Source organism: Momordica charantia (assembly GCF_013281855.1).
Source record: "Momordica charantia cultivar OHB3-1 chromosome 7 unlocalized genomic scaffold, Mcharantia_2.0 BLBB01000007.1, whole genome shotgun sequence".
Lineage (NCBI taxonomy): Eukaryota > Viridiplantae > Streptophyta > Magnoliopsida > Cucurbitales > Cucurbitaceae > Momordica > Momordica charantia.
In genome coordinates, this window is record NW_028275165.1 from 9,552,947 (window position 1) to 9,577,611 (window position 24,665).

A 24,665-nucleotide genomic window follows, 5' to 3' on the forward strand; every position below is an offset into this window, starting at 1 on the left:
AGTATGTGGATTAGGCTCGGTACCTTATCCTGATAACACTATGGATACGACCCACTTTGTAATAGTTCGAAATGATTTGATCCAGGTCGTTCGTGTAGAGACATGGAGTGGAGGTATCTTATACAATGAGTTTGTATAAGACCGGGTTCGTAATAATTAGTCTTTAGCTGTAACACTGTTAGCTAATAGATTAATATTTCAATAGGATGACCAGGTAACTCGATAACAATCTTGAGTGAGTTATATACTCTTGCCTGTTAGGGCTTGTCCTTTGATTTGTATGGGTGAGAGTGGCTCGAGTCGCTAACTCAACATTCCTACCATTTTGGGGATTAGACCGAGTGGGGAGTTGGGAACATAACTCCACAAGATGAAATTCACTCCTCCCCGACTTTAGGTGAGTAGATGAGTGTTCTCTTTAGTGCTGATTTTGGGACTTGAACAAGTGGCTGCACTCTTTCACTGGCCCAAGATGGACTTCCGCATATTAGTCGGACCGTAACCGGGTTGTTCCATTAGAGGATCAGTGATAATTAAGGTAAAGATGTAATATAGGGGTAAAAGAGTAATTTGATCCAGCTATGGTTAGTGGTTACAGACATTCATGAAGGACTGACTTGTCGTTAATGGTCAATATCCGTGGACACATAAATATTCTATAGTGAGAAGAGTATAGCTGCAGGTTTTTAGTGGGGTAACCCGTAGTTAATGTATGTTGATTAAGGTGGTAAATGAGTTTAACCAATTAATCTCGTAATGTTGAAGCTTCTGATCTATAGGTCCATTAGGTCCCCTTACTAGCTGACAGTAAAGGAACACCTCTACATAGGAACCGACCTACGGGTTGAATTAGTCAATATTTTATAATATGTAATAATGTATTTAGTCCATTAAAGTGTTTAATATACTAAAATTTTTATGTTAAAACAATTAATATAAATAGTTATATTGGGCCGACTAAAAGTTCACTTAGATAATTTCACTTAGTCAGATTTTACCTAAGTAATAACTATAGTCTTAGAATATTAAGTGGGAGGTTAAGATGTATATTTTATATACCACTACAACAAATCTTAGTTTTAATGTCGGACAAAAAAAAAATGCGGAGGAAATGATGTCGCACAAGAAAAACACGAAGGCAACCATGACGGACACACTAAAAAACACGCCCAATTTTAATTTCAAAATTTTTTAAGTATCCATGTCGGGCCTATCCTGACATTGTAATTTTAATTTTAATGGTGGGCCTGGCCCGCCATGAAAAGTGCCCAATTTTAACCCTAAATTAAAATTTTCACCCAAAATTTATACACCCGAAAATTTTTGCCTCCCCAGCTCCCTTTGTCGTGCGAACCCTCTCTACCCTCTCGTGAAACCGGCACAAACCTTGTTCCATTGTTGTGGGAAGGGGAGCAAACGACTACTTAAGGGAGGCGCGAGCGAGACTCAACGGTGAGGAGCAATTTTCGACGGCAAAGAGCAACAATCTGCAGCGGTGACTTTCGATTCGGTGGCAGGAAGCGAATATACGGCAGCGGCGACAATATCGAAGGTGTTTTTCATCTTCCCTTATATTCGCTCATTTTCATCTTCTTCTAATTTGATCAGTAATTTTCTTCTGGTTTGAGTTTGGATTATTTATCGATTTGGCTCTTTTTCATCACGAATGAGTTTGAGTTTCTACTTTAAGTTTGAGTTTGTGTGGTGGGTAAATGAAATTCGCTCCACATCTGAGTTTGTGTAGTATATATATATGTAGAACAATTTCTCTTCTCTTTACCTTTTGAGTTCTACAGATTTTGTTGCTCCTCGGTTCTTGAAAAGTAGAAGAAGAAGAAAAAAAATAAATGCAGAGCCTCAAAATTTGGATTTGAACAGGTAGTCCAATCATGACTGAACTACCCTAATTTTTCAATCTGGTTTCATTTTCCCCCAAAATATAAAAGACAAAATCTCAAGTTTGGTCTCTCAATGTGGTGGGAGGGGTTTGTGTAGCCCAGATATTAGAAAGTCGTGAAACTCTTGTTTTCTGCCGAAAAATATTACTAGGAAACTGACATTTACGGGCTCTCATGTGGGAAACATGTAATATAGCAATATGCTTTTGAGTTTTGATTTTATTGCACGTCTTAGTTAAAATGCTCTGGCACCCCGATATACTTGCCTTTTGTTTCCAACTTTCTGATCAGTTGTCTATTTTTCTGATCTCCGTATGTTTGTGTAACTATTTTGGTTAATTTTTTTTCTTGGAAGAATCAATCTGAATTCTTAGGTGATTTATGCAAAGAATGAATTGAACCATCTATAACTGTGGAATGTTTCTCTTATATAGAACAGGTTGAGAGCCCTAGCATAGACTGGTCATGTGGTCTAACAATTCAATTCAATACAGTACAACTCAATGCCCAAAATTAATGAATACACACTTTGTCTTGACCTCTGCGTGTGGAAGAGTCTTAATTAATGGTCAAAGGTATTGAATTTCCTTTAATCAATTGTTATGTGCATAATTTGAGATAATTCTATATACTCTCGTGATAAATAAATAATAATAATTGATTTCTCAAGGATTTCTTAGAAGAAGATCCAACTATGTGTTTTTTTTATATGGAAAGAGCATAAATTTTTTAAGAAAATAATTATGATGTTTGAATGTGAAAGTGATTTTTGCACATTGAAGTTGTAAAGGGAGAATCATAAACACGTAAGTGCCTTGAACTCCTATAATTGAAATTTTTATAATTATGTTATTCTAATGTTTCAAATTATTTAGATCATTGAAAATGTGGCAAGCAAAACATTCTACTCAACAATCTCGTAGTAGTACAATTTGGAAACCTGTGAAGGTAAATTTGCATAACTCATATCAATGTCGCAGTAAATCCTTTGTATAACTCATAATTATGTTATTTTTCAAATTTTCTATATGTAGTGTCCTCGACAATCAGATTCTATCGAGTCTGGAAACTATCTGCAAAAGTACATATGAGAAATAGTGCGGAACCCTGATACTCCTATAACTGAACTTGTACGTATTATCATATACCTGTATGTGTTTATATATGATTTGTCCTTATATTAGTATTATTTTTTTTTTTTGTAGTTTAATACAAAAAGTGCCTATCAACAAGAAGAAATCGACGAAGTTCGAATATAATGGACATCTTTTGTTGGGAGATTTGTGTAGTACCTATGGATTCATTAGTTTTGTTCATTTGATGTAAGTATTTGGTTCAGACTACTTTCTGTCTAGTACTTGGTAGATTAGAAATGCTTTTGTCTTGTTTGTAATAGGTAGAAGTTTGAATTTTGTATATATGGTACTGCATAACAGATTAGTTTTGGATTATTAGAGAAGTATTTGACTGATGTTATTGAATATGTTGGATTGTTTTGTTTATAATATATAGAAGTCGGAATTCTTATGCTGAATGTAGTTTTGTTTGAGGGACGGGCGGTCTCATTTGCTCCGATGTGGAATGATGTTAATATAGAAGTGTTTGATTGTTGCTGAATATAGTATATTATTGCTTTCCAAGTTATTGTTGAGTTATTCTAAAGTTGAGAGGCCATGTTGGAATTTGTACTTGTTTGATATACTCTTAAATAATTGTGTTGTGAGTTTAAGGTTAGTTCTTAAGTTAAGTTTTAGAAGATCATGATGTTGAAATTAGTTTTACTTGCATATTAGTTTTTTAGTTTCAATAATATTGAGAATTATTTTCTGTGAATAGGTTGGAAGGAGATATATTGATTGATTAGTTTTGAGTTATATTCTAAAGTAGAGAGGGTTATGATGAAATTTGTACTTACTCTTGATTATTTGTGTTTTTTGTTAAGTTTTTATAGAATATGTTGGAAGGGAGAACCCTCTCTACCTTCTCGTGAAACCGACGCAAACCTTGCTCCATTGCTGGGGGAAGGGGAGCAAACGACCACGTACGGGAGGCACGAGCGAGACCCAACGGTGAGGAGCAATTTCCGACGGCAGAGAGCGACAATCGGCGGCAGCGGCAACGAATATACAGCGGCGGCGACAAATAACGAAGGTTCCTTTTATCTCCCTCATATTCGTTCGTTTTCATCTTCTTCTAGTTTGATAAGTAATTTTGTTGTGGTTTGAGTTTGAGTTATTCATCGATTTGGCTTTTTTTCATCTATATTGCATGAATGAATTTGAGTTTCTGTTTAAGTTTGAGTTTGTGTAGTGGGTAATTGAAATTTGTTCCACATCTGAGCTTGTGTAGTATATATATATGTAGAACAATTTCTCTTCTCTTTGCCTTTTGAGTTCTACAAATTTTGTTGCTGCTCGATTCTTGAAAAGTAGAAGAAGAAGATAAAAAAAAAAAGATTCTTGTGGAATTTTGAGAAACAAGGGCTTTGTTTTGCCTTCCATGGCTGCTGTTTTGAAGCTCTCATTTCTTCTTTGAATCTTGTCTCATCAGATTTTATACTTTTTTTTATTTCTTTTCATCTCTTATCCTTTTCTTTTGCTCTCAGTTTCTCAACACTCATATTTGTTCTCAAATCCACCCTTACAAGATTTTCCTCAAATCCACCTCTCTGTACATTTATGTGTTTATATATGATTTGTCATTATATTAGTATTATCTTTCTTTTTCTTTTTTTGTAGTTTAATACAAAAAGTGCCTATCAACAAGAAGAAATCGACGAAGTTCGAATAGAATGGGCATCTTTTGTTGGACGATTTGTGTAGTACCTATGGATTCATTAGTTGTGTTTATTTGATGTAAGTATTTGGTTCAGACTACTTTCTGTGTAGTAATTGGTAGATTAGAAATACTTTGTCTAGTTTATAATATGTAGAAGTTTGAAGTTTGAAGTTTGAAATGTACTGCATAACATATTAGTTTTGGATTATTATAGAAGTATTTGACTGGATGATGCTGAAGTCTGGATTCTTATGCTGAATGTAGTTTTGTTGGAGGGACGGGCGGTCCCATTTGTTCTTGTGTGGAAGGGTGTTTATATAGAAGTGATTGTTTTGTTTATAACCATGCTAGTTTTGAGTTATTCTAAAAGTGGAGAGGTTATGTTGAAATTTGTACTTTTGATTATTTGTGTTTTGAGTTTAAGGTTAGTTTTTGAGTTAAGTTGGAAGGAGATATATTGATTGGTTAGTTTTGAGTTATATTCTAAAGTGGGGAGGTCATGATGAAATTTGTACTTACTCTTGATTGTTTGTGTTTTTGTTAAGCTTTTATAGAATAGGTTGGAATTGAGAGATATATTGTTGGCTAGTTTTGAGTTATTCTAAAAGTGGAGAGGTTATGTTGAAATTTGTACTTTTGATTATTTATGTTTTGAGTCTAAGGTTAGTTTTTGAGTTAAGTTTCAGAATAGATATTGTTTTATAATGGATGAATGTGTTAAAAGTTTTAGTTGTATATTCAGATATTATCATAGGTGTGAAGGAAATATATATAGTTGGTTAGCCACGTCTGGGCAACCAACTATTTTTTTAATTTATTTATTCACGAAATAATGACGGTCAATATCTGTCACGAAATATAATCATTCAATGACGCACATATCGATGTAGATATAGTGACGTACAAACAATGTCACAGAAAAGATGACGTACAAAAAATGGCCTACAAACAATGTCGCACATACAATGACGGTCACAAAACAAGGACAGTCATAAAGATGTCGGTCGTCACCCGTCATGGTTATTCTTTCATGACGGCACGTTCGTCATGGAAAACACTATACATGACAGGCAATGCCCGACCTTAAAAGGGTCGTTTCATGACGGCCATGTCCGGATGGAAAGAAAATATACATGACGGGCAATGCCTGACCTTAAAACTGTCCGACATGAATGGGAAACAAGGACACTCGTATAGATGTCGGTCAGTGACCGACATGGTTAATGTTTAATGTCGGGCAATGCCCGTCATGAAATAGCAGATTTGTTGTAGTGTACCTAGTATATTGGGTATATGAGGTATATGTATATTTCTTCCCTCACGTTCTTCATATAAAGTTGACGGTGTGAGTTCCATGCTCGGTCTCGTATCGCCCTGGGCGCGGCCTCCCTACGGAAGGTGTTTACATGGTTCAATATCAAGGTGAATGGAAATAGTATTCATCGTAAGTGGGAGAAGAACGTATGACAACACATCCTACATCTCCACCATTAGTTTACATCGTGAGATTTCATACACAACCTGCATGTTGCCCTAGAACGATCATCCCTACTGTGGTCTGTATGAAATCCATATCAAGCCAAACTCCAAAAAAATTGGATAGGGTCTCTTAAGTTTTGCTCCAATATTGTCCTTCCTTACGGTGGGATTATTGGGGGAACCTCTGGGTTTGAAAATAGTGGGTCACATTTACGGAAAATTATTAAGCTAGTTAACAATTTATTGACCAAATAAGCGGTGACTAATTATTATAGGAACAAGAGTTATTATGGTGTAATATTTAGTTGAGAAAGCCTCAATTCAATGAAGGAGTGACTAACTGCTACGTGGTAGTTGTTGCTTTAAATCACCGAAACATGGTTACAAAAATAATATAATAGTTAGGGTGCTTTATTACTTTTTGCTAAAATTGATTGGGTTTAAAAGGGTAATGTATGAATATAATATAGATTTGTTTTTTAATTTTAGCATGTCTACTTCTGTCATTGCTTTACCTACCGCCGAAAAACTTAAAGACGAAAATTAAAAACAGTGGAAATCGAACCTAAGCATTATACTTGGAGTAGATGATATTTGGTTCATCTTGCAAGAGGAATGTCCTCAAGCTCCTGCGCCTAACGCCATTGTGGCCACGCGCAACACTTGTGACAGCTGGATCAAGGCAACCAATAAGGCCAAGGTTTACATCTTGGCGACCATATCTGATGTGTTGGCCAACAAGTACGAGAACATGGTCGACGCCAAGGAAATCATGGACTTTCTGCAGACCATGTTTGGACAATCCTCACAAGCCCGATGTTAGGGTTGACTTTTTACTGCAGAAACATGTGTCGGTAGCCCTGTTTGACCACGTTTTTGACCCATTTCCCATTATTATCTGCCAAAAAGGACCACATATTCTTAAAATAGAACATACATAGATTATTTATGCATAAAAGTCAAATTATGGTACTTTAGGAAAAATATGAGATAAATGCGGTCAAAGTTGGAAGAAAATAACAGAACTCTGTCTTTTGTAGAATTGCGCCTGGCGCATTTTTGGAGGGCAATTTGTCAAAACGCACGTTTTGATTCATGAAGGGCAAGGAGGACATTTCCCACATGTTCAAAACCGTGAGTCCAAGTCTAAGTGAGGTGGTTAGGTGAATCTCAACCCTTTTCCACCTAAAATGGAGGGGAGTTTTAACCAACCTATGGTGCTATAAAAGGAAGCCATTCATCCCTCAGCAAATCATCCCTTCCAAGTTTCATGTCATCTTCTTTAAGATGCTCTCTAGTTGTAGAACACGTTTTTAGGGTTTATGTTCATGTTCTAGTTGTTCATTTCTTCGTTTTTCACGTTTTTACCTTTCGTAGTGCTTTTAATTCGAGCTCTTACTTCCGTTCTTTGTTCATTCTGTTAATTTAAAGTTCTTTAGCGAGTTTCAACTCCCCTCACGCTCGAGAGAGAAGAGGGTCAAGCTAGAACTCCTTGTACGGCTTATTTATTCATTTAAATTCAATGACAAATACTTTCTTATTGTTTTCGTGCATTTACTTTCATTTAATTATGTTCTAAATTTGTTATCAACCTCCTTGTGGAATGCCTTAGTCAAATGATTTGATTTTCAACACGCTCGGGATTTTGTCCAAAATTGCGCCTGGCACTTTTTTCGGTTGGTTTCTAAAAAGTTCTCTTTACGTCTTTTTTCCATTGGGCCAGTGGGAACTTGATTTATACACCAAAGCCCAACCTTGGGAAAGGTGAGTTAGGTAAAATAATAGGAAACCAATATGGGATGTGACTTAGGAATAAGCGCATAAAACATGGTCCTAGGCATAGGCCCTCTGACCCATAATGCAAATGAGTTGGTAGGTATTCTCTAGGATTGTGTCTTCTAGACAGAAGGAGAACGAAGCAGTTCAAGAAGCTTGGGAGCATTTTAAGGAGTTACTTAGAAGATGCCCGAGCCATGGATTGCCCGCATGTGTGCATATTGAACAATTCTATAGAGGATTGGATCGTTCATCAAGGATGATGTTGAACACTGCAGCCAATGGCTCGTTGTTAGAGAAGGCGGTAAATGAGATCGTTGATATCTTGAATAAGATGACAAACATTAATGACCAAGGCGAAATAGGAAGGTCATTACCAAAGAAGCAAGTATCAGCTGGAATCTTTGAGTTAGACACAGTAGCTTCAATGCAAGCCCAAATGGCGGCTATGAACCAAATGTTAAAGCAGTTGAAAATGGAGAAGGAAACCAAAACCGTCACTTCGGCGATACCTGAACCCTCTCTTATTTTACAAATTTCAGATATATCTTGTGTCTATTGTGGTGATAACCACTTGTATGAGAACTGTCCAGCTAATCCAACATCTATTTTCTGTGTAGGTCAAGGTGCCCAACGGAATTTCAACTCGTATTCAAACACTTACAACCCTGGATGGAGGCACGATCTAAACTTTTCCTGGAGTACTCAAGGAGTAGCTAGTAGCAGTGAACAAGCACCCACTCAATAATACAAGCAAAACTACACTCCTCTTAGTTTTCCAAATCAACCGACGTTGCAGCCTCAACAATAGAATCAGCAAAGAGGTCAAAATACTACTCAGCAAAGTGGTAGCAACGTAAGTTTGGAGGCCATGATGAAAGAGTTCATGACAAGAACTGATGCTGCGATAAGAAGCTTGGAGATGTAGGTGGGGCAGATTGCAAATGACCAGAAATCTAGACCCCAAGGTACATTGCCTGCACACACAGAAAACCCGAAGCGAGATCGTAAGGGAAAGGAGCACTGTAAGGTGGTCATCACGGGAAGCGGATTAAGTTATGAAGGACCCTCACTTCCAGATGAAGGAACTCATGTAGTTACACCTGTTCCTGCATCTGGTGGCTCCAACCCACAACAAGAAGAGAAAGCAGAACCTGTAAGTTCAGAAGAAAAAGGTAAGAAGGCGAATAAAGGTAAGCAAGCAGTGCCCAGCACTACTCCACAGGTAGGTAATATTAAGATTCCTCCACCTTTCCCCCAAAGGCTAGTTAAAAGAATCAGGATAGTCATTTTAGGAAGTTCTTTGAGATTCTAAAACAGTTGCATGTCAATATACCTCTCATAGATGCTTTAGAACAAATGCCTAACTACACTAAGTTTTTAAAGGACATCATATCTAGGCGTAAGAAGTTAGGTGAGCATGAGACGGTAGCCTTGACAAAGTGTAGTAATGATGCTCTAGGGAATCCATTGCCTGTTAAATGTAAGGATCCAGGTAGTTTTACTATTCCTTGCTCAATAGGAGGTAAAAACCTAGGAAGAACGTTGTGTGACTTAGGAGCAAGCATTAATCTTATGCCTCTTTCTATCTTTAAAGAGTTAAATATAGGAGAAGCTCGTCCCACTACTGTCACTTTACAACTAGCTGATAAATCCATAAAGAAACCGGAAGGAAAAATAGAAGATGTGCTTGTTAAAGTTGATAAGTTTATTTTTCTCGCCGATTTCATAATTTTGGACTGTGAAGCAGATCTTGAGGTGCCGATCTTTCTTGGGAGGCCATTCTTAGCAACTGGAGATACGGTTTTCAATGTTAGGAAAGGAGAGATCACGATGAAGGTCAATGATGAGCAGGTAACCTTCAATGTCCTCGATGCGATATGTCTCCCGGATAAAGTCGAGGAGTGCTCTACAATAGGAGCAATCATGGAGGAACCCTAGCAAATGATGGTGGAAGACTTGGAAGCAGATTTGGAGGCCGCAGAAAAAGAATCCAAAATTGGCGCAATTTTGCCCCAATTTCAGCGTTTTGAGTTTTTGCAGCCGACAATAGCGGATTTGAAGGCCTTGCAACCTTCCATCATTGAACCTCCAGAATTGGAAAAGAAACCCCTACCTTCTCATTTAAAATATGCTTATTTGGGTTTAAACGATACTTTGCCCGTTATCATTTCTTCATATTTGTCTAATGAACATGAATCTTTGCTTTTGCAGGTTTTATCAAAGTACAAGAAGGCTATCAGATGGACCATAGCGGATATAAGAGGAATTAGCCCTACATTTTGCATGCACAAAATCATCCTGGAGGAAGGAGCCACCAATTCTATCGAGTGCCAAAGGAGGCTTAACTCGAAAATGAAAGAGGTGGTCAAAAAGAAAATCATAAAATGGTTAGATGCTGGAGTGATCTACCCCATTTCGGATAGCAGCTGGGTTAGCCCGGTTCAATGCGTTCCCAAGAAAGGTGGTATGACAGTGATTACAAACGACGACAACGAGTTGATCCCAACTAGAACGGTGACTAGTTGGAGAGTGTGTATGGGCTACCGTCGGTTAAACAAGGTAACTCGAAAAGACCATTTTCCATTACCCTTTATTGACCAAATGCTTGATCGTCTTGCAGGGAAAGAATGTTATTGTTTCCTCGATGGGTATTCTGGTTACAACCAAATTACTATAGCTCCGGAGGACCCAGAAAAGATCACGTTCACGTGTCCCTATGGGACATTTGCATTCCGGAGAATGCCGTTCGGTCTTTGTAATGCTCCCGCTACCTTCCAAAGATGCATGACCGCTATTTTTTCAGACATGATAGAAAGCACGGTAGAGATTTTCATGGATGATTTTTCTGTGTTTGGTGAGTCGTTTGATGTTTGTTTAGAGAACTTAGAGAATGTTTTAAAAAGGTGTGAAAAGACTAACCTTGTTTTTAATCGGGAGAAGTGCCATTTTATGGTACGTGAAGGTATAGTCTTACGTCACAGAATTTCAGAAAAAGGAATTGAGGTAGATAGGGCTAAAATAGATGTGATTGCTAAACTACCCCCTCCTACAACTGTAAAAGGTGTTAGAAGTTTCTTAGGACACGCGGGTTTCTACCGCCGTTTTATAAAAGATTTTGCGAAAATTTCTAAACCCTTGTGTCAGTTGTTGGAAGTGGATCGACCCTTTGTTTTTTATGAACATTGTTTGAAAGCTTTTGAGACACTTAAGAAAGTACTTAGCTTAGCACCTATCATAATTGAACCATATTGGAACTTGGCATTTGAACTAATGTGTGATGCAAGTGATTTTGCTGTAGGTGTGATGTTGGGTCAACGAAAAGGTAAAATTCTTCATCCTGTTTATTGTGCAAGTAAAACTTTGAATAGTAGTCAGTTGAACTATACGGTGACTGAGAAAGAACTTTTTGGCTGTTGTTTTCGCATTTGATAAGTTTCGTTCATATTTGATTGGGACTAAAGTGGTAGTGTTTACTGATCATTCTGCACTTAAATACTTGTTTGCTAAGAAAGAAGCTAAGCCTAGGTTGATTAGATGGATCTTGTTGTTACAAGAGTTTGACTTAGAGATAAAAGATAGAAAAGGAACAGAAAACCAAGTAGCGGATCATCTATCTAGGCTAGAGTCTTCTTTGCAGCATGATAGTTGTGAGATTAAAGAGCATTTTGTGGATGAGTATCTTTTAGCTATTTCTGAATTCCCTTGGTATGCTGACTATGCGAACTATTTGGTGAGCAAAATAAGTCCTAATGATTTGAGTAAGCACCAAATAAAGAAGTTCTTTCATGATGTTAGGTTTTATAGATGGGATGAACCTTTCTTGTTTAAACTAGGACCTGATAATATTCTTCGTAGGTGTGTTGCTGAGCATGAACAGAAGGAGATTCTAGAGGCATGCCACGAATCACCATATGGTGGGCATTTTGCTGGACGCAAGACTGCAGCAAAGGTCCTCCAAAGTGGTTTCTTTTGGCCGTCACTATTTCGAGATGCTCATATATTCACTCAAGGATGTGACCGCGGTCAAAGATCAGGTAACTTGACAAGGAAGCATGAGATGCCCTTAAACCCAATATTGGAAGTTGAACTTTTCGATGTTTGGGGCATCGACTTCATGGGTCCGTTCCCACCTTCATTCGGTAAGAATTACATTCTCTTGGCTGTTGATTATGTCTCGAAATGGGTTGAGGCTTTGGCCACCCCTACTAACGATGCCAAGGTAGTTTCTCTCTTCTTGCAAAAGTTTATTTTTACTAGATATGGTACACCTAGATGCTTGATTAGTGATGAGGGTACGCACTTTTTGAATAGAGCAGTAAGTAATTTGCTTAAAAAGTATAGCATTCACCATAAGATTGCTACTGCATATCACCCACAAACTAATGGAGTAGCAGATGTATCAAATAGGGCAATAAAATCAATTTTAGAGAAGTCCGTGAATGTAAATAGGAAGCACTGGGCTATTAAACTTGATGACACTTTGTGGGCGTATAGAAGTGCTTATAAAACTCCATTCGGCATGTCCCCATATCGCATTGTTTTTGGTAAAGCATGTCATCTTCCGTTAGAATTAGAACATAGAGCATATTGGGCTACGCGGAAACTAAATTTTGATTATGTTGCTGCAGGTGAAGCGAGATTGGTCCAGTTACATGAGTTGGATGAATTTTGTTAGTTTTCTTATGAGAATGCCAAGATGTACAAAGAACAAACTAAGAAGTGGCATGATAAAAAGATAATGCACAAGAATTTAGAACCTGGAAACTTAGTTTTGCTTTTTAACTCTAGATTAAAGTTGTTTCCAGGTAAGCTTAAGTCTAGATGGTCAGGGCCATTCGTAGTTGAACATGTTTATCCACACGGAGCAGTGGATTTAAAGGGTTCTAAAGGTAATATCTTTAAGGTAAATGGGCATCTGGTCAAGAAATATTATGGCGAGTATATTGACAGAGGTAAAACCTCTGTAATACTGAAAGACCCATGAGAAAACAGTGGAAATAGTCCCTCGGACAATTTGAGGGGCGTTTTTATGTAAAATATTTTTTGTCTTCTTTTTACGAAATTTTTACACTTTCTTTAAGGCTTTTTTGTGTAGATTCTAAATCTAATTTTTTTTTTTGTATTTGAATTTTGCAGGATCAAGATCCGACCCTCGTCAAAATTGCGCCAGACGCAATTTAAGAGATAAATTCGATTTTTTTGAGTTATGGATTAGGGCTTTCGTGGGTTTTATGTGGGTTATGTTTAAATGGGCTTTGGGTTGTTTTTAAATCATAAAGAGGTCCAATTTTAAACCTAATTATGTCTTTAATGGGTTTTAAAACATAAAACAAAAAGCCCTAGAATTTGAAAACACCCCATTCACGATTTTTACCATAATTTTCTCACTTGTTTTCAAATCTTCTCTCAAGAAATCCCAAAGAATCCCAAAGTCTCTTTCATCTCTCTCTTTTTCGGCACTTTTAGGGTTTATTGGATGGATTTTCGTTGTCGATCGTGAAGCAAACTCAAGAACCATGGAAGGTTCATCTTCCTCCAAGCCACACGACAAAGAGAAGGAAAAGAAGAGAGTGTTGTTGCCTCTGCCAATCAAACCGGGTATGATTCCTCTTGAACCTCCTAGGATTTCTCATGAAAAATTAGTTTTTGATCGTAGGGAACAAAGAAGAAAATATGAGGAAGCTATAAGAATGAACCCTAGGAGAAATCTATCCATAGGTGATAAGCGCCAAGGTTGCTCGGGTTTACAAAGCTAGAGGTCCTTCTAGGATCCTTGCAAACATTCACAAAAACGACTAACTTATCGAATGATTCCAACCAAGAGTAAGGTTAGAAGATGAATCACTCTTAGATCGGACTTAGAATCTACGATGGTCACTCCTAGATCCTAAGACGACTCACTCCAGAATTAGCTTGATCGAGACTAATCCAATGAATCGGTTTAACATCAAACCTAAAGCAAGATTTGAAAGAAGCAACACCAAAAGTGTTAAGGAACAAAAGTTCTTGAATTTCAATATGTTTTAAATCTTCCAAAACAAGGTGATTACAAGCCTTTAAATAGGCCAAAGGGTCGTTCAACATGAGGAACACCAAAAGTCTTTCAAATCCTATTTAATGCAAATTGTAGAAAATAAGACATGCAAATTAAAACATGATTGCACATCAAACTAGACAACTAAATGTGAATCCAAAAACGTAAAATTGCTTTAAATTGTCTTGGAAATCACATGTAGGAGGCGCTTTACGTTTGGATGAGATTTGACAAGCTTTGACATCACAAACTCCCAAGAGGTGCAATCTGCAAAGGCACCTGTTCACCAATCTGCACACTTTTTTTGTCCTCCGTGCCATCTCTCAAAATAGACAACTTTTCCCGTGCCATCTTTGCTCCATTCTCTTCTTGACTCATTAAATTAACATTGTAAAGAATTTTTGCCTCAGAAATCTTTGTCTCCTCGTGTGCATTAGCTAGCCTTTGAAGATGTATTATGAAAACCTCTTGAATCTTCTTTGCTTTGCTTCTTGTAATTGGTCCCCCGGGTACAGTCAATGGATCCGTGGTTGGATTTGCATCAATAGGTGGTACAAATTCTGAAAAAATCAATATGGAATCTTATGATGCTAGGGTTAATAAAGAAGGTTCTAGTGAAAAGAAATTAGGAGGTGTTAATCAAGTTTATCTTCGAAAAAATCAATCTTTAGAGGAAAAAGGTGCTGCTTTAGATGAGGAAATGGCTAGACTTCAAGAGAGATCGGAGATGTTCAGTAAAAGTAACGAAATTAGGGATAAAGAGAATGAGAGGGTTTATGTGAAAATTGAGGAATTAAACATAAAATGGCAAGAATTCATGGAAAATTCAAATAAAGTGAGTGAGGAGATTCAACTTGAGTTAAATAGCATGAGTATACGTCGTAGGATGAATCTTTCTCGAGATAACCACGTTTTCGAGTCTTTAGAACTATCTATCCCTCCCCCTCTTTCCACTACTGTTGCTGAGCATGTTGAAGGTCAAGAACAGGTTAGTAGAGACTCAGAACACGACACGGAGCCCTTGAAGCATTCAGATTCAGCCACGGTCGAAATTCAATGCCAAATTGCACCTGACGCAATTATGGATGAGACTCCACCTGCCACTCTACAAGGTATTTTGTCTTCATCTTTTCCAGATCCTATCTTGACTAAAAAGCCCCTAGTTTTTGATGATTTAGAACAGGAAAGGACAACGTCGAAAATTGCCAAAATTTTGGTGGCGTTGAATGAAGCACGGGGAGAGGATCCATTGGAGGATGATGGAAACAGTGGGGCAGCACAAGAACAATTGAATGTTGATAGAGAAGATGAAAATTTTGGAGAATTACCCCAAGAAGTGCATGGAGATGAGTTTGAGGACGAGGAAGACAATGACGATATCTCGCAATATGAAGTGAGAGTACGAACTCCGGTGCACGAATCTCAGCAAGTTGATGAGGAGTCCCTGCAAAAGAGCAAGAAGGAACATTCGGTCCTGTGGATGTCTCTAGTGAGGCCATGGCGGAATCATCTTCCTCTTCTTCACAAGGTAAGACCCCTTCTTTGTCGAGTTTGAATGTTTCTGACCCAAACTTTATTGCTACTACAGAGACTTCAGATGAGGAGGTGAGTTTGACCAAAGTAGTAGAGAAAACACAAAAGAAGAAAAAAGTTGCAGAAAGGCCTAGGACCCGCGCCGCTGTAGCACGTTTGGCTGCTCAAAAAGAAGCCGAGGCTGGTCCATCTAAAAAAGCCAAGAGGGCTAGAGTGCAAAGAGGGGCAGAAGAGCCACTTGATGAGGCCAACGAAGAGGAGCCCGATTCTACCGAACAAACACCATCAAGAGTAAAAAGGGTAAGATTGGAGGTGAGGAGACCCATCTTCACAAGACGTGATATCCTCCTTAAGAGAGGTTTTGATGAGACCCAAGAACCGGTGCCGGAATATGTTAGGAGAAGGCTTGTGGAGAATGGTTGGGAGACATTGTTTGCCCCAATTACATGTGTATCAGAGGCCTTGGTGAAAGAGTTTTACACTGCCATCAACCCCAACCGAGGGGATGTAGTGAGAGTACGGGGTAAAGTGGTAAAATTCTCGCCTTCCATTATTAATACTCACTATGGTTTGTTGGATGTTTTTAATGCCATAGGTAATGAAATTTTGGTGCATCCATCGGACGAGCAAGTGGAGGAGGCGCGTAGACTTATTTGTAGACCACATAAGACATGGGCCGTCTTAACCACGAGGAAGCTTTCCTTAAAGCCCCTTGACATTAATGAGCAAGCGACAGTTTGGATGTATGTGGTGAAGAACCGGTTGATACCCACTTCTCACGATTCCTCCATTAAGCGCAGTAGGGCGATGATGGTGTACATTCTCATGAAGGGCATTGAGTTCAACTTTGGGGAACTCATAAGAAACGAGATACGGAGTTGCTCGGAGAAAATGGTAGGTCCACTTGTTTTTCCTGGACTAATAACTGAGTTATGCTTGCAGGCGGGAGTGAAGGCCGATGATGCCAATGTTGTGATGCCCAAGAAGTCGTTCACATCCCTAAGAAGAGTTCGGGGGTATTCCATTGTTCGAGAGGAAGATTCTCCCATTACCGTTGCAGATCTCGAGACCCAGGGAGTGGTGACTGGGGAGCAGTATGACGAGCTTAGGCACAAGTATGAGCTTTTGTTAGTTACTCAACGTGCCACATGTGCTTTCCTCAAGAAGATATACGGTGATGAAGCACCTTCTTTCCCCGATGAGCTGGCGGCCGATTTACCATCTTCTTGCCATCTTCCTACCGATTCCACCGATGATGAGTCTTCCGATGATGCATAGGGGAGTAAATCACTCTCTTTGTTTTAATATTTTGATCTTGATTTTGTATGTTAGATTGGTTAGATTAGTTTGCATGTTAGGTTGTGTAGGTTGTTTTTGTTCTTTTAGTTTGCATGATAGGTTGTTTAAGCTTAGCTCTTGAGTTGTAGGTTAGTTGTTGGGATGTTGTGCTATTAGGAATGCATATAAGTTTTGTTTTTGCATATGTTTAAAGTTCAAGCTTGCATGCTTCCTTGTTCTAGCTACTAGCTTGTCTTTAGCTTCTTCAATGCATCTTTTCTAAACTCTCAACCATGTTCATCTTTTTAATGAAATGCTTTCCTTTGTTCTTTGTTTTTGTATCTTGTTGATGAGGACTCTTAAAGGCATGAATAGGTTAGATTTCCTAGTTTTATGATCAAGCCATAAGTCATTTTCCATTCGTTTTGTTTTGGTTATAAAACTGGATTCTACTTCTTTTTGTTTTGAAACCTTAACTTTTTCATTGCTTTGGAAGTCCTTGTCCTTTTTGTGCCAAAATTTTGCATCTCTCAAAATTTCTTTCCCCAGTGAGGACACTGTTTGTAACGCCCCGCATTCTCTGACTCGTTTATTTTATGATTTAAAATCGTGCCTTTGGATTTCTTACTTTTTTTCGTTAAGTGAAATTATTGAAACTTCTTATTTTGGAGTTTTAATTTCGGATAATTTCGAATCAAGTCTATTTTCGTTTGATTTAGATAATTAAGTTCTAAAATTTTGAAAAGAGATTTTAATTAAAACTTAATTAAACTTTTGGAAATTTAATTTTTCCTCCTGGATTTCATTTTGGGTTGTGGTGAGTCTATTTTAATTACTGGAGTGTTTTCTTTAGGATTTTCGCTTCGGGCCTTAGATTTATTTTTTTTTGTTTTACTTTTGTTTTAGTTGAAGATCGTTGAGTTTATATTGTTTGAAAGTAGAATTTTAGTTTCTTCAAACCCATGGGCCTTCTTTTAATTTGGGAATTGGGCTTTTAGTTTAAAAAAACAAAACAAAAGAAAAAAAAATAAACAAAACAAAAACAAGAAGCCCTAGGATCTCTTTCTTCCTCTCCCTCTTGTTGCAGCCGCCAGCCCCCCCCTCTCGATTTCTGCCGCCGTCACCATAGCTCCGGCGACCGAGCCACACGAACGACGCCCCATTTCCGGCGGTGTTTCTCAAGGCGAGCAGCGACGGCAAGTCATTCCAGCAGCGACCCGACGGTGGTACAATGGCGACCGGTTCTCCGACGTCACATGCACCAGACCCGACGAACCGGCGCGACGGCAAACCACGAGCAGTCCCGACGACCCATCCTACGGCGGCGAGACCCAGATCCGACGGACCCGACAGCGCGCAACCCCGATGCCCAACACCAGCCCACGGCAATTTCGGCGGCTACCGACGAATCCCTCCGGTGTTTTGCGTCAGTTTTGCGGCAGCCCGAGCACTGGACGGTGCTGCAGCGGTGGGTCATGGCGTTCCGACGATGTTGCCTCAGTTCATGGCGTCCCGACGTTCTTCAGCGGTTGAAATGGTGACGCAACTCCTCGATTAGTCCAGATCTGGTGCGTCCAGCCCTCCCCGACGCTAGCAGTAGCTTTCCGGCCCGTTTGAAGTTTACCCACACCCGTTCAAAGCTCGTTTTTCGTTACTCGTCCCCTCCGGCGTTGGTTCGGCGTTGACCTACCCCTAATCGAAGCCAAACCAGCGTTACCCATCACTTTTTGACATCGAAACAGCAAGCGCAAAGTCCTTCAAACTTGGAGTTGAAAGCTCGGACCTCCTCGGCATCGACCCACTCCTAACACAAGAGGTCTTAGAGTGAGTTAGTAGGTAATAACTCACCTAAACCTTGTTTCGATTCAAATTACATGTTTTTAGATAAATTCTAATCAAGTTTGGTTTGCTTTTGGATTTAGGAACCCTTCGGTGAACTTGGTAGCGCATTAGAACTTTGGTGTAAGTAGTTCTTACTTGGGGGATGTTTGTTGATTGAATATGTATGAATTGTGTGGTGCTTTCGGTGTGTTTATTATTTATTAATATGTAAGTTAATAGGTGTTATTGAGATGGTTTCGTGCTTAACCTTGCTATACTTGAATATCTCATGTATTTAGAGTTTGTTGGGCATCATTTGAGGACTTCTAATTGTTATTGTTGGGTTGCATCCTTGTTGTTTCTTTTGTTCCTTTCCTTTACATATTAGGAAAATATCTTGTGTCATGATTATTGGATGTGCCTTGAAAGTTGCTGCTCGGTATGGTTGGAAGTGATTAAGCTTTGATGTTTGAAAGCATGTCTTGGGATTGAAAATGCATGTGATAGTTTTATGTTATTTAGTTTATGTTTGCTTAGTTGGAAGCTACGGGATTATTTTCTTGTTTTGTACGATGAAGAGCATGTTGGATAATTGTGTTTTGATTAGATGTGTGAATGGCTTGTCGATGCACTTGAGAGATTGGAATTGGTGGCCTATCGAGTAAGGAGAAGTAAGTAGACGAGGGGCGGGTGCGTGCGTTGATGTTTATTATTTGGTTGCCGTTGTGCTGTTTTATGACGTTTAATATTGATTTTGATACGTTACTGTGCAGTGTAACTCTTGTTTATGTTGGTTTATGTGCTTGAGTAGTGTTGCATGTCCGTCGGTGATAATATTGGAAATTTTGTATTGTTGAGCTGCTGAGATCTGATGTGGAATGATGCATGTTGCAGGGAATGCTCGTTAAAGTGGACTTATTGTGGAGATGTTGTTGTCTGAATTTTGCATAAGATGTTTGGCGTGTCTGATGTGTTTATTTATGTCTAGCAATGCTTATTGAATACTGATGTTGGATGATTTCTTCGAATGTTGGATATTAAATGTTTGGATGAATTGTGTTGGGCGTGTTCTTAAAAGTTTTCTGAACCACTATGTGAAATGTATGTTATGTGAAGCATGCCATAGGGTTATTTGTTGAAGCTTTTGTGTGCTCTATGTTGTGATCAGGTTGGTTGCTGTCAAACTTTGTGTTTTTTTTTTAGATCTGTGATGCATTGAAATCATACAAGTGGTTTTGTCGTGATGGGCGTTGTGGTGGTTGCTGTTATTAGGGAAGTAGTACTGAAATCCTGGTTGGAGGCTAGAACTGATATGTGGAGTTATGAAAGTTACGAAGTGAATAGGTGAGTGTCAGGGCCTCGGGTATAAATGGTCGAGGGCTGATACGTGACTAATTGGGTATCGAGGCCTCGGGTATAAATGGTCGGGGGTCGATACGCCAATATTGGATAAAGATGAGCGTCGAGGCCTCGGGTATAAATGGTCGGGGGTCGATGCGAGGAGTCTTTCGAAAGGAGAACTATTGGAGCCTTGGGTATAAATGGTCAAGGGCCAATAGATTGTAAGACATCGAGGCCTCGGGTATAAATGGTTGAGGGTTGATGCAGAGTTCAAAGCCTCGGGCATAAATGGTCGAGGACCGATGTTGTAGGGTCGGGGCTCTGGGTATAAATGGTCAGGGGCCGACTCTGCTCGAAGGAATTAACTGTGGAAGGCTAGAGTAGTTGTGATAAGCGTAGAGATACTTGAGACGTTAGGGAGACTAGAGGTTGGTACTAGTAGTTAATGTGTTCCTGGTTGTGGTTGTCACTGAACTTTATAGAATGTGTCTACGTTTGAGTGCATAATGTGATGAAAAGCATGACTGTGAATGTTTCATGATTTGGTTGAGTATGATGTGTGTGTGATGATCCTTTAATAAGCATGACACGTTGTTCCTTGATAAGCATGCTGTTTGTGTGTGACCTTTCAGATAAGGGCTGCTTACTGAGTACTGTGGTTGTACTCATCCCTCTTTTCCCCTCCAGTTTGCAGGTATCGAGCTTGCTCTTAGGACGGTGATGGCGAGGAGGAGTCTTGATCGGAAGGACCATTAGCTATGCTGTGTACAATTAATTTCTTTTAGTTAGGATAGTTGTGGCCATTTAATGTTATAGTTGAGTTGGTAGTGGCTGGTTTTGCTTACTTTTATGGTCTAAAGGATGCTGTAAGATTGCCGATTCATTATTCTTTGAGAGCATTAGTTTTGTTAGCCTCTTGAACTACGGGATTGTAATCTATTTAGGATAATTATGAATACATTTGTTTAAGTTGATCGTACTTGAATTAGCTTTTGCTTCATTGTCATTCGAGATGTTAATATTCATCTAGTGGATGGTTTATAGTTAGTAAGGTTTCCTTGAAGGGTTTGGTTAATGTGAAGTCGGTGTTAAATGGTTTATCTATATAGGATTGAGTTTCTCTTAAAACATGAGTGTTGTTGTTCTAATTGTTCAAGCTCTCGTGAGTGTGGGAAATCAGAGTAGCGCAGCAGAAGTGTGGTAGTTTTATTGCTTAGTGTTGTTGTGAGGAGAATTCTCTTGCTTATGCGAAAATTTTAGGTAGGCTTAGTAACGGTCCCTGTTAGGAAATGGTGAAATTCCTGGGGCGTCACACTGTTTCCCTTAAGTTTGGAGGTGACAGTGTGTGTTTTTTTGTTTTAAGAAAGAAATGCATTTTATGTTTTGAAAAAGAGTCAGGAAAGAAAATGCAAGCAATAAAAGAGTCATATGCAAGAAAATATTTTCGAAAGAAATAGTATGAAAAAGAGTACAAAAGAAGAAAAGCAAGTTCAAAAAAAAAAAAGAGTCTTGAGAGAAAATAAGAGTAGGGGAAAGAAAAATAAAAGTGAGAGTAAGAAAAGTGTGGTAAGAAACATGAGAGGAAAGAACATGCACTTACTTTTTCACGAGTCCCACTATAGACAATCATTTTCTTTAAATGGGTGGTGTTAGCATCTTGGAGGGTGGTAGCCTACATATTAAGGTGACTTCGTGAAAAACATTGTCAACATCATTTTATGTCGGGTTGCTACCTAACAAGTTTCTACGAGTGGCTGTGGTTTGAAACCGATGTTAGTGTGTTGAAAACCTCAGGGGCTAGTAGCAGGTCCACTTGATGTTAAAATTTTTGAATCAAAACGGAAGTGTGCATATTCCATGGTTTTGTAAAAGAGTTTTGAGTTTTAGGAAAAAAGAAGATTTATAATCGTTTTTATTTTCAAAACAAAGGATGGTTTATGGTTGTTGGCTTGAGAGTAAAGTTAGGACAATTAGCTTGTGGAGCCTTTCTTGAGACTTATATGATTCATTTACTTAGAATATTTGGATTGCTGATCATTAATATTTCTAGCATGTTGATTGTTTTAGATTTGTTGTTGTTGTTTTTGCTTGAGAACAAGCAAATGGCTAAGTTTGGGGGTGTCTGAGGGTTAACTTTTTACTGCAGAAACATGAGTCGGTAGCCCTGTTTGACCACGTTTTTGACCCATTTCCCATTATTATCTGCCAAAAAAGACCACATATTCTTAAAGTAGAACATACATAGATGATTTATGCATAAAAGTCAAACTATGGTACTTTAGGAAAAATATGAGATAAATGCGGTCAAAGTTGGAAGAAAATAACAGAATTCTGTCTTCTGCAGAATTGCGCCTGACGCATTTTTGGAGGGCAGTTTGTCAAAACGCACGTTTTGATTAATGAAGGGCAAGGAGGACATTTCCCACATGTTCAAAACCGTGAGTCCAAGTCCAAGTGAGGTGGTTAGGTGAATCTCAATCCTTTTCCACCTAAAATTGATGGGAGTTTTAACCAACCTATGGTGCTATAAAAGGAAGCCATCCATCCCTCAGCAAATCATCCCTTCCAAGCTTCATTTCATCTTCTTTTAGATGCTCTCTAGTTGTAGAACACGTTTTTAGGGTTTATGTTCATATTCTAGTTGTTCATTTCTTCGTTTTTCACGCTTTTACCTTTCGTAGTGCTTTTAATTCGAGCTCTTACTTCCCTTCTTTGTTCATTCTGTTAATTTAAAGTTCTTTAGCAAGTTTCAACTCCCCTCACGCTCGAGAGAGAAGAGGGTCAAGCTAGAACTCTTTGTACGACTTATTTATTCATTTAAATTCAATGAAAAATACTTTCTTATTGTTTTCGTGCATTTACTTTCATTTAATTATGTTCTAAATTTGTTATCAACCTCCTTGTGGAATGCCTTAGTAAAATGATTTGATTTTCAACACGCTCGGGATTTTGTCCAAAATTGCGCCTGACACTTTTTTGGGTTGGTTTTTAAAAACTTCTCTTTACGTCTTTTTTTCCATTTGGCCAGTGGGAACTTGATTTATACACCAAAGCGCAACCTTGGGAAAGGTGAGTTAGGTAAAATAATAGGAAACCAATATGGGATGTGACTTAGGAATAAGTGCATAAAACATGATCCTAGGCATAGGCCCTCTGACTCATAATGCAAATGAGTTGGTAGATATTCTCTAGGATTGTAATCACACATAGGAATATGATTGTAGGTTACCCTAGCCTCTGCAGCAACCAAAAGTAGTAGTGAAAGAGTGGAACTCAAATCCCAAGAAAAGTCAGGAATTGCGCCTGGTGCATTTTCCCAACATTGTGTGTTTTCCATGTTTTGCATCAAAACTAAGGTAGGAGACAAGAAGGTTGAGTTTCATTAAATTGCTTAATAGTTAAAACCCTAAACAACAACATTTCACCATTACTTTCTTCCTAAATCACAATTGCATATTTGAACCATTTCACTGAATTACTTGATTTTTAAAAGCAACAAGTCCCTGAGGATTCGACCTTGGATTACTTCCGAGTATTACTTGTGACCATGTGCGCTTGCACGAGTGTCTAATCTTTTTAAAGGTAGAGAAAATCCCAACACCCGACATGAAGCCCTGAAGTTCATTTATAACTCCCGCATGAATGTGGCTGAGAAAATCCCAACACGGGTCATCAGTGCAGCACATGTTCTCAACTTGATGGTCCACCTCAATGTGGCTGAGACAAACGAGACTGTCATAGACGAGCAGAGTCAAGGCAATTTCATTTTGGAATCTCTTTCGAAGAGTTTCTTGCAATTCCACAACAATGTGATCATGAATAAGATTAAATACACCCTTACCACGCTCTCAAACGAGCTGCGTACCTACTGGTCTCTTATGAAGAATAAGGGACCGAAAAGGGAGGCAAACGTTGCCACCTCCAAACGGTTTCATCGAGGTTCGACCTTCGAAACCAAATCTGCACATACTTCTTGAAGTAAGACTTTCAAGAAGAAGAAGGTTGGTGGTAAGAACCAAAGCCTTACTCTGTTGCTGCTGCTGCCAAGAAAGGCAAGGCTAATGTTGCAGACAAAGGAAAATTTTTCCACTGCAACATCGACGGGCACTGGAAGAGAAATTGCCCGAACTATTTGGCCAAGACGAAGAGAGCCAACGAAGGTAAATATGGTTTACTTGTTTTGTAAACATGTTTAGTGGATAATGATGATTCTGCCTAGATACATGATTTAGGAGACGTTAATTTAAGGGAATTAGTTCCTCGAGGCAGCTTGAAGCCGAAGAGATGACTCTCAAGGTCGGAATAAGAGAAGTCGTCTCAACTGTAATAGTAGGAGAGCGTAAATTGTTTTTAGACAATAAATCATAAATTTTATTAGATAATGTATATGTTGTTCCTAAAATTAAGATCAACTTGATTTGAATTTCGTTGTCAACTAGAACAATTGTATTATGTTTCTTTCACTAACCTCACAATACCCATCCAAAGGCGTCATCGCCCATGCGTACCCTACCACAAGCATCCAGCCCGCGCACGTCTGCACCATTCAATCCCAACTCATGTCCCCTACTTGCACACTCGAGTGTCTGCCCGCGTACTGCCTCAACCGCACGCTCTACCCGCACTCACGCACCACCAAGCTCACGCCCCTGTGCGCACGTCCTTACCGCGCACGCCAAAGTGTCGCGAGAAACTCACAGTGCTTCCCTTGCCACGTGCACCAA

At 38.8% G+C, this 24,665-nt stretch overlaps 1 protein-coding gene and 1 long non-coding RNA gene across 2 annotated transcripts; both read left to right on the plus strand.

Annotated features, from left to right (window-relative positions):
• The first annotated feature begins 9,878 nt into the window (after positions 1-9,878).
• On the plus strand, positions 9,879-11,363 carry LOC148210287 (uncharacterized). The gene is made up of 2 exons (XM_088126268.1): positions 9,879-10,689; positions 11,233-11,363. Exons 1-2 carry the CDS (start codon positions 9,879-9,881, stop codon positions 11,361-11,363), a joined length of 942 nt encoding a protein of 313 aa, XP_087982394.1.
• A 6,589-nt stretch (positions 11,364-17,952) lies between these two features.
• LOC148210288 (uncharacterized) lies at positions 17,953-20,862 on the plus strand. The gene is made up of 3 exons (XR_015792284.1): positions 17,953-18,615; positions 18,702-18,741; positions 20,629-20,862. It is a non-coding gene; the product is annotated as an uncharacterized LOC148210288 (long non-coding RNA).
• The last annotated feature ends 3,803 nt before the right edge of the window (positions 20,863-24,665 follow it).

Bases quoted from the DNA above. Each gene is read 5' to 3' on its own strand.
- LOC148210287 (XM_088126268.1), top strand. From the start codon at position 9,879: ATGGTGGAAGACTTGGAAGCAGATTTGGAGGCCGCAGAAAAAGAATCC. The intron at 10,690-11,232 runs GTAATGCTCCCG...ATTTTGCTGTAG, and splicing joins GAGAATGCCGTTCGGTCTTT to GTGTGATGTTGGGTCAACGA.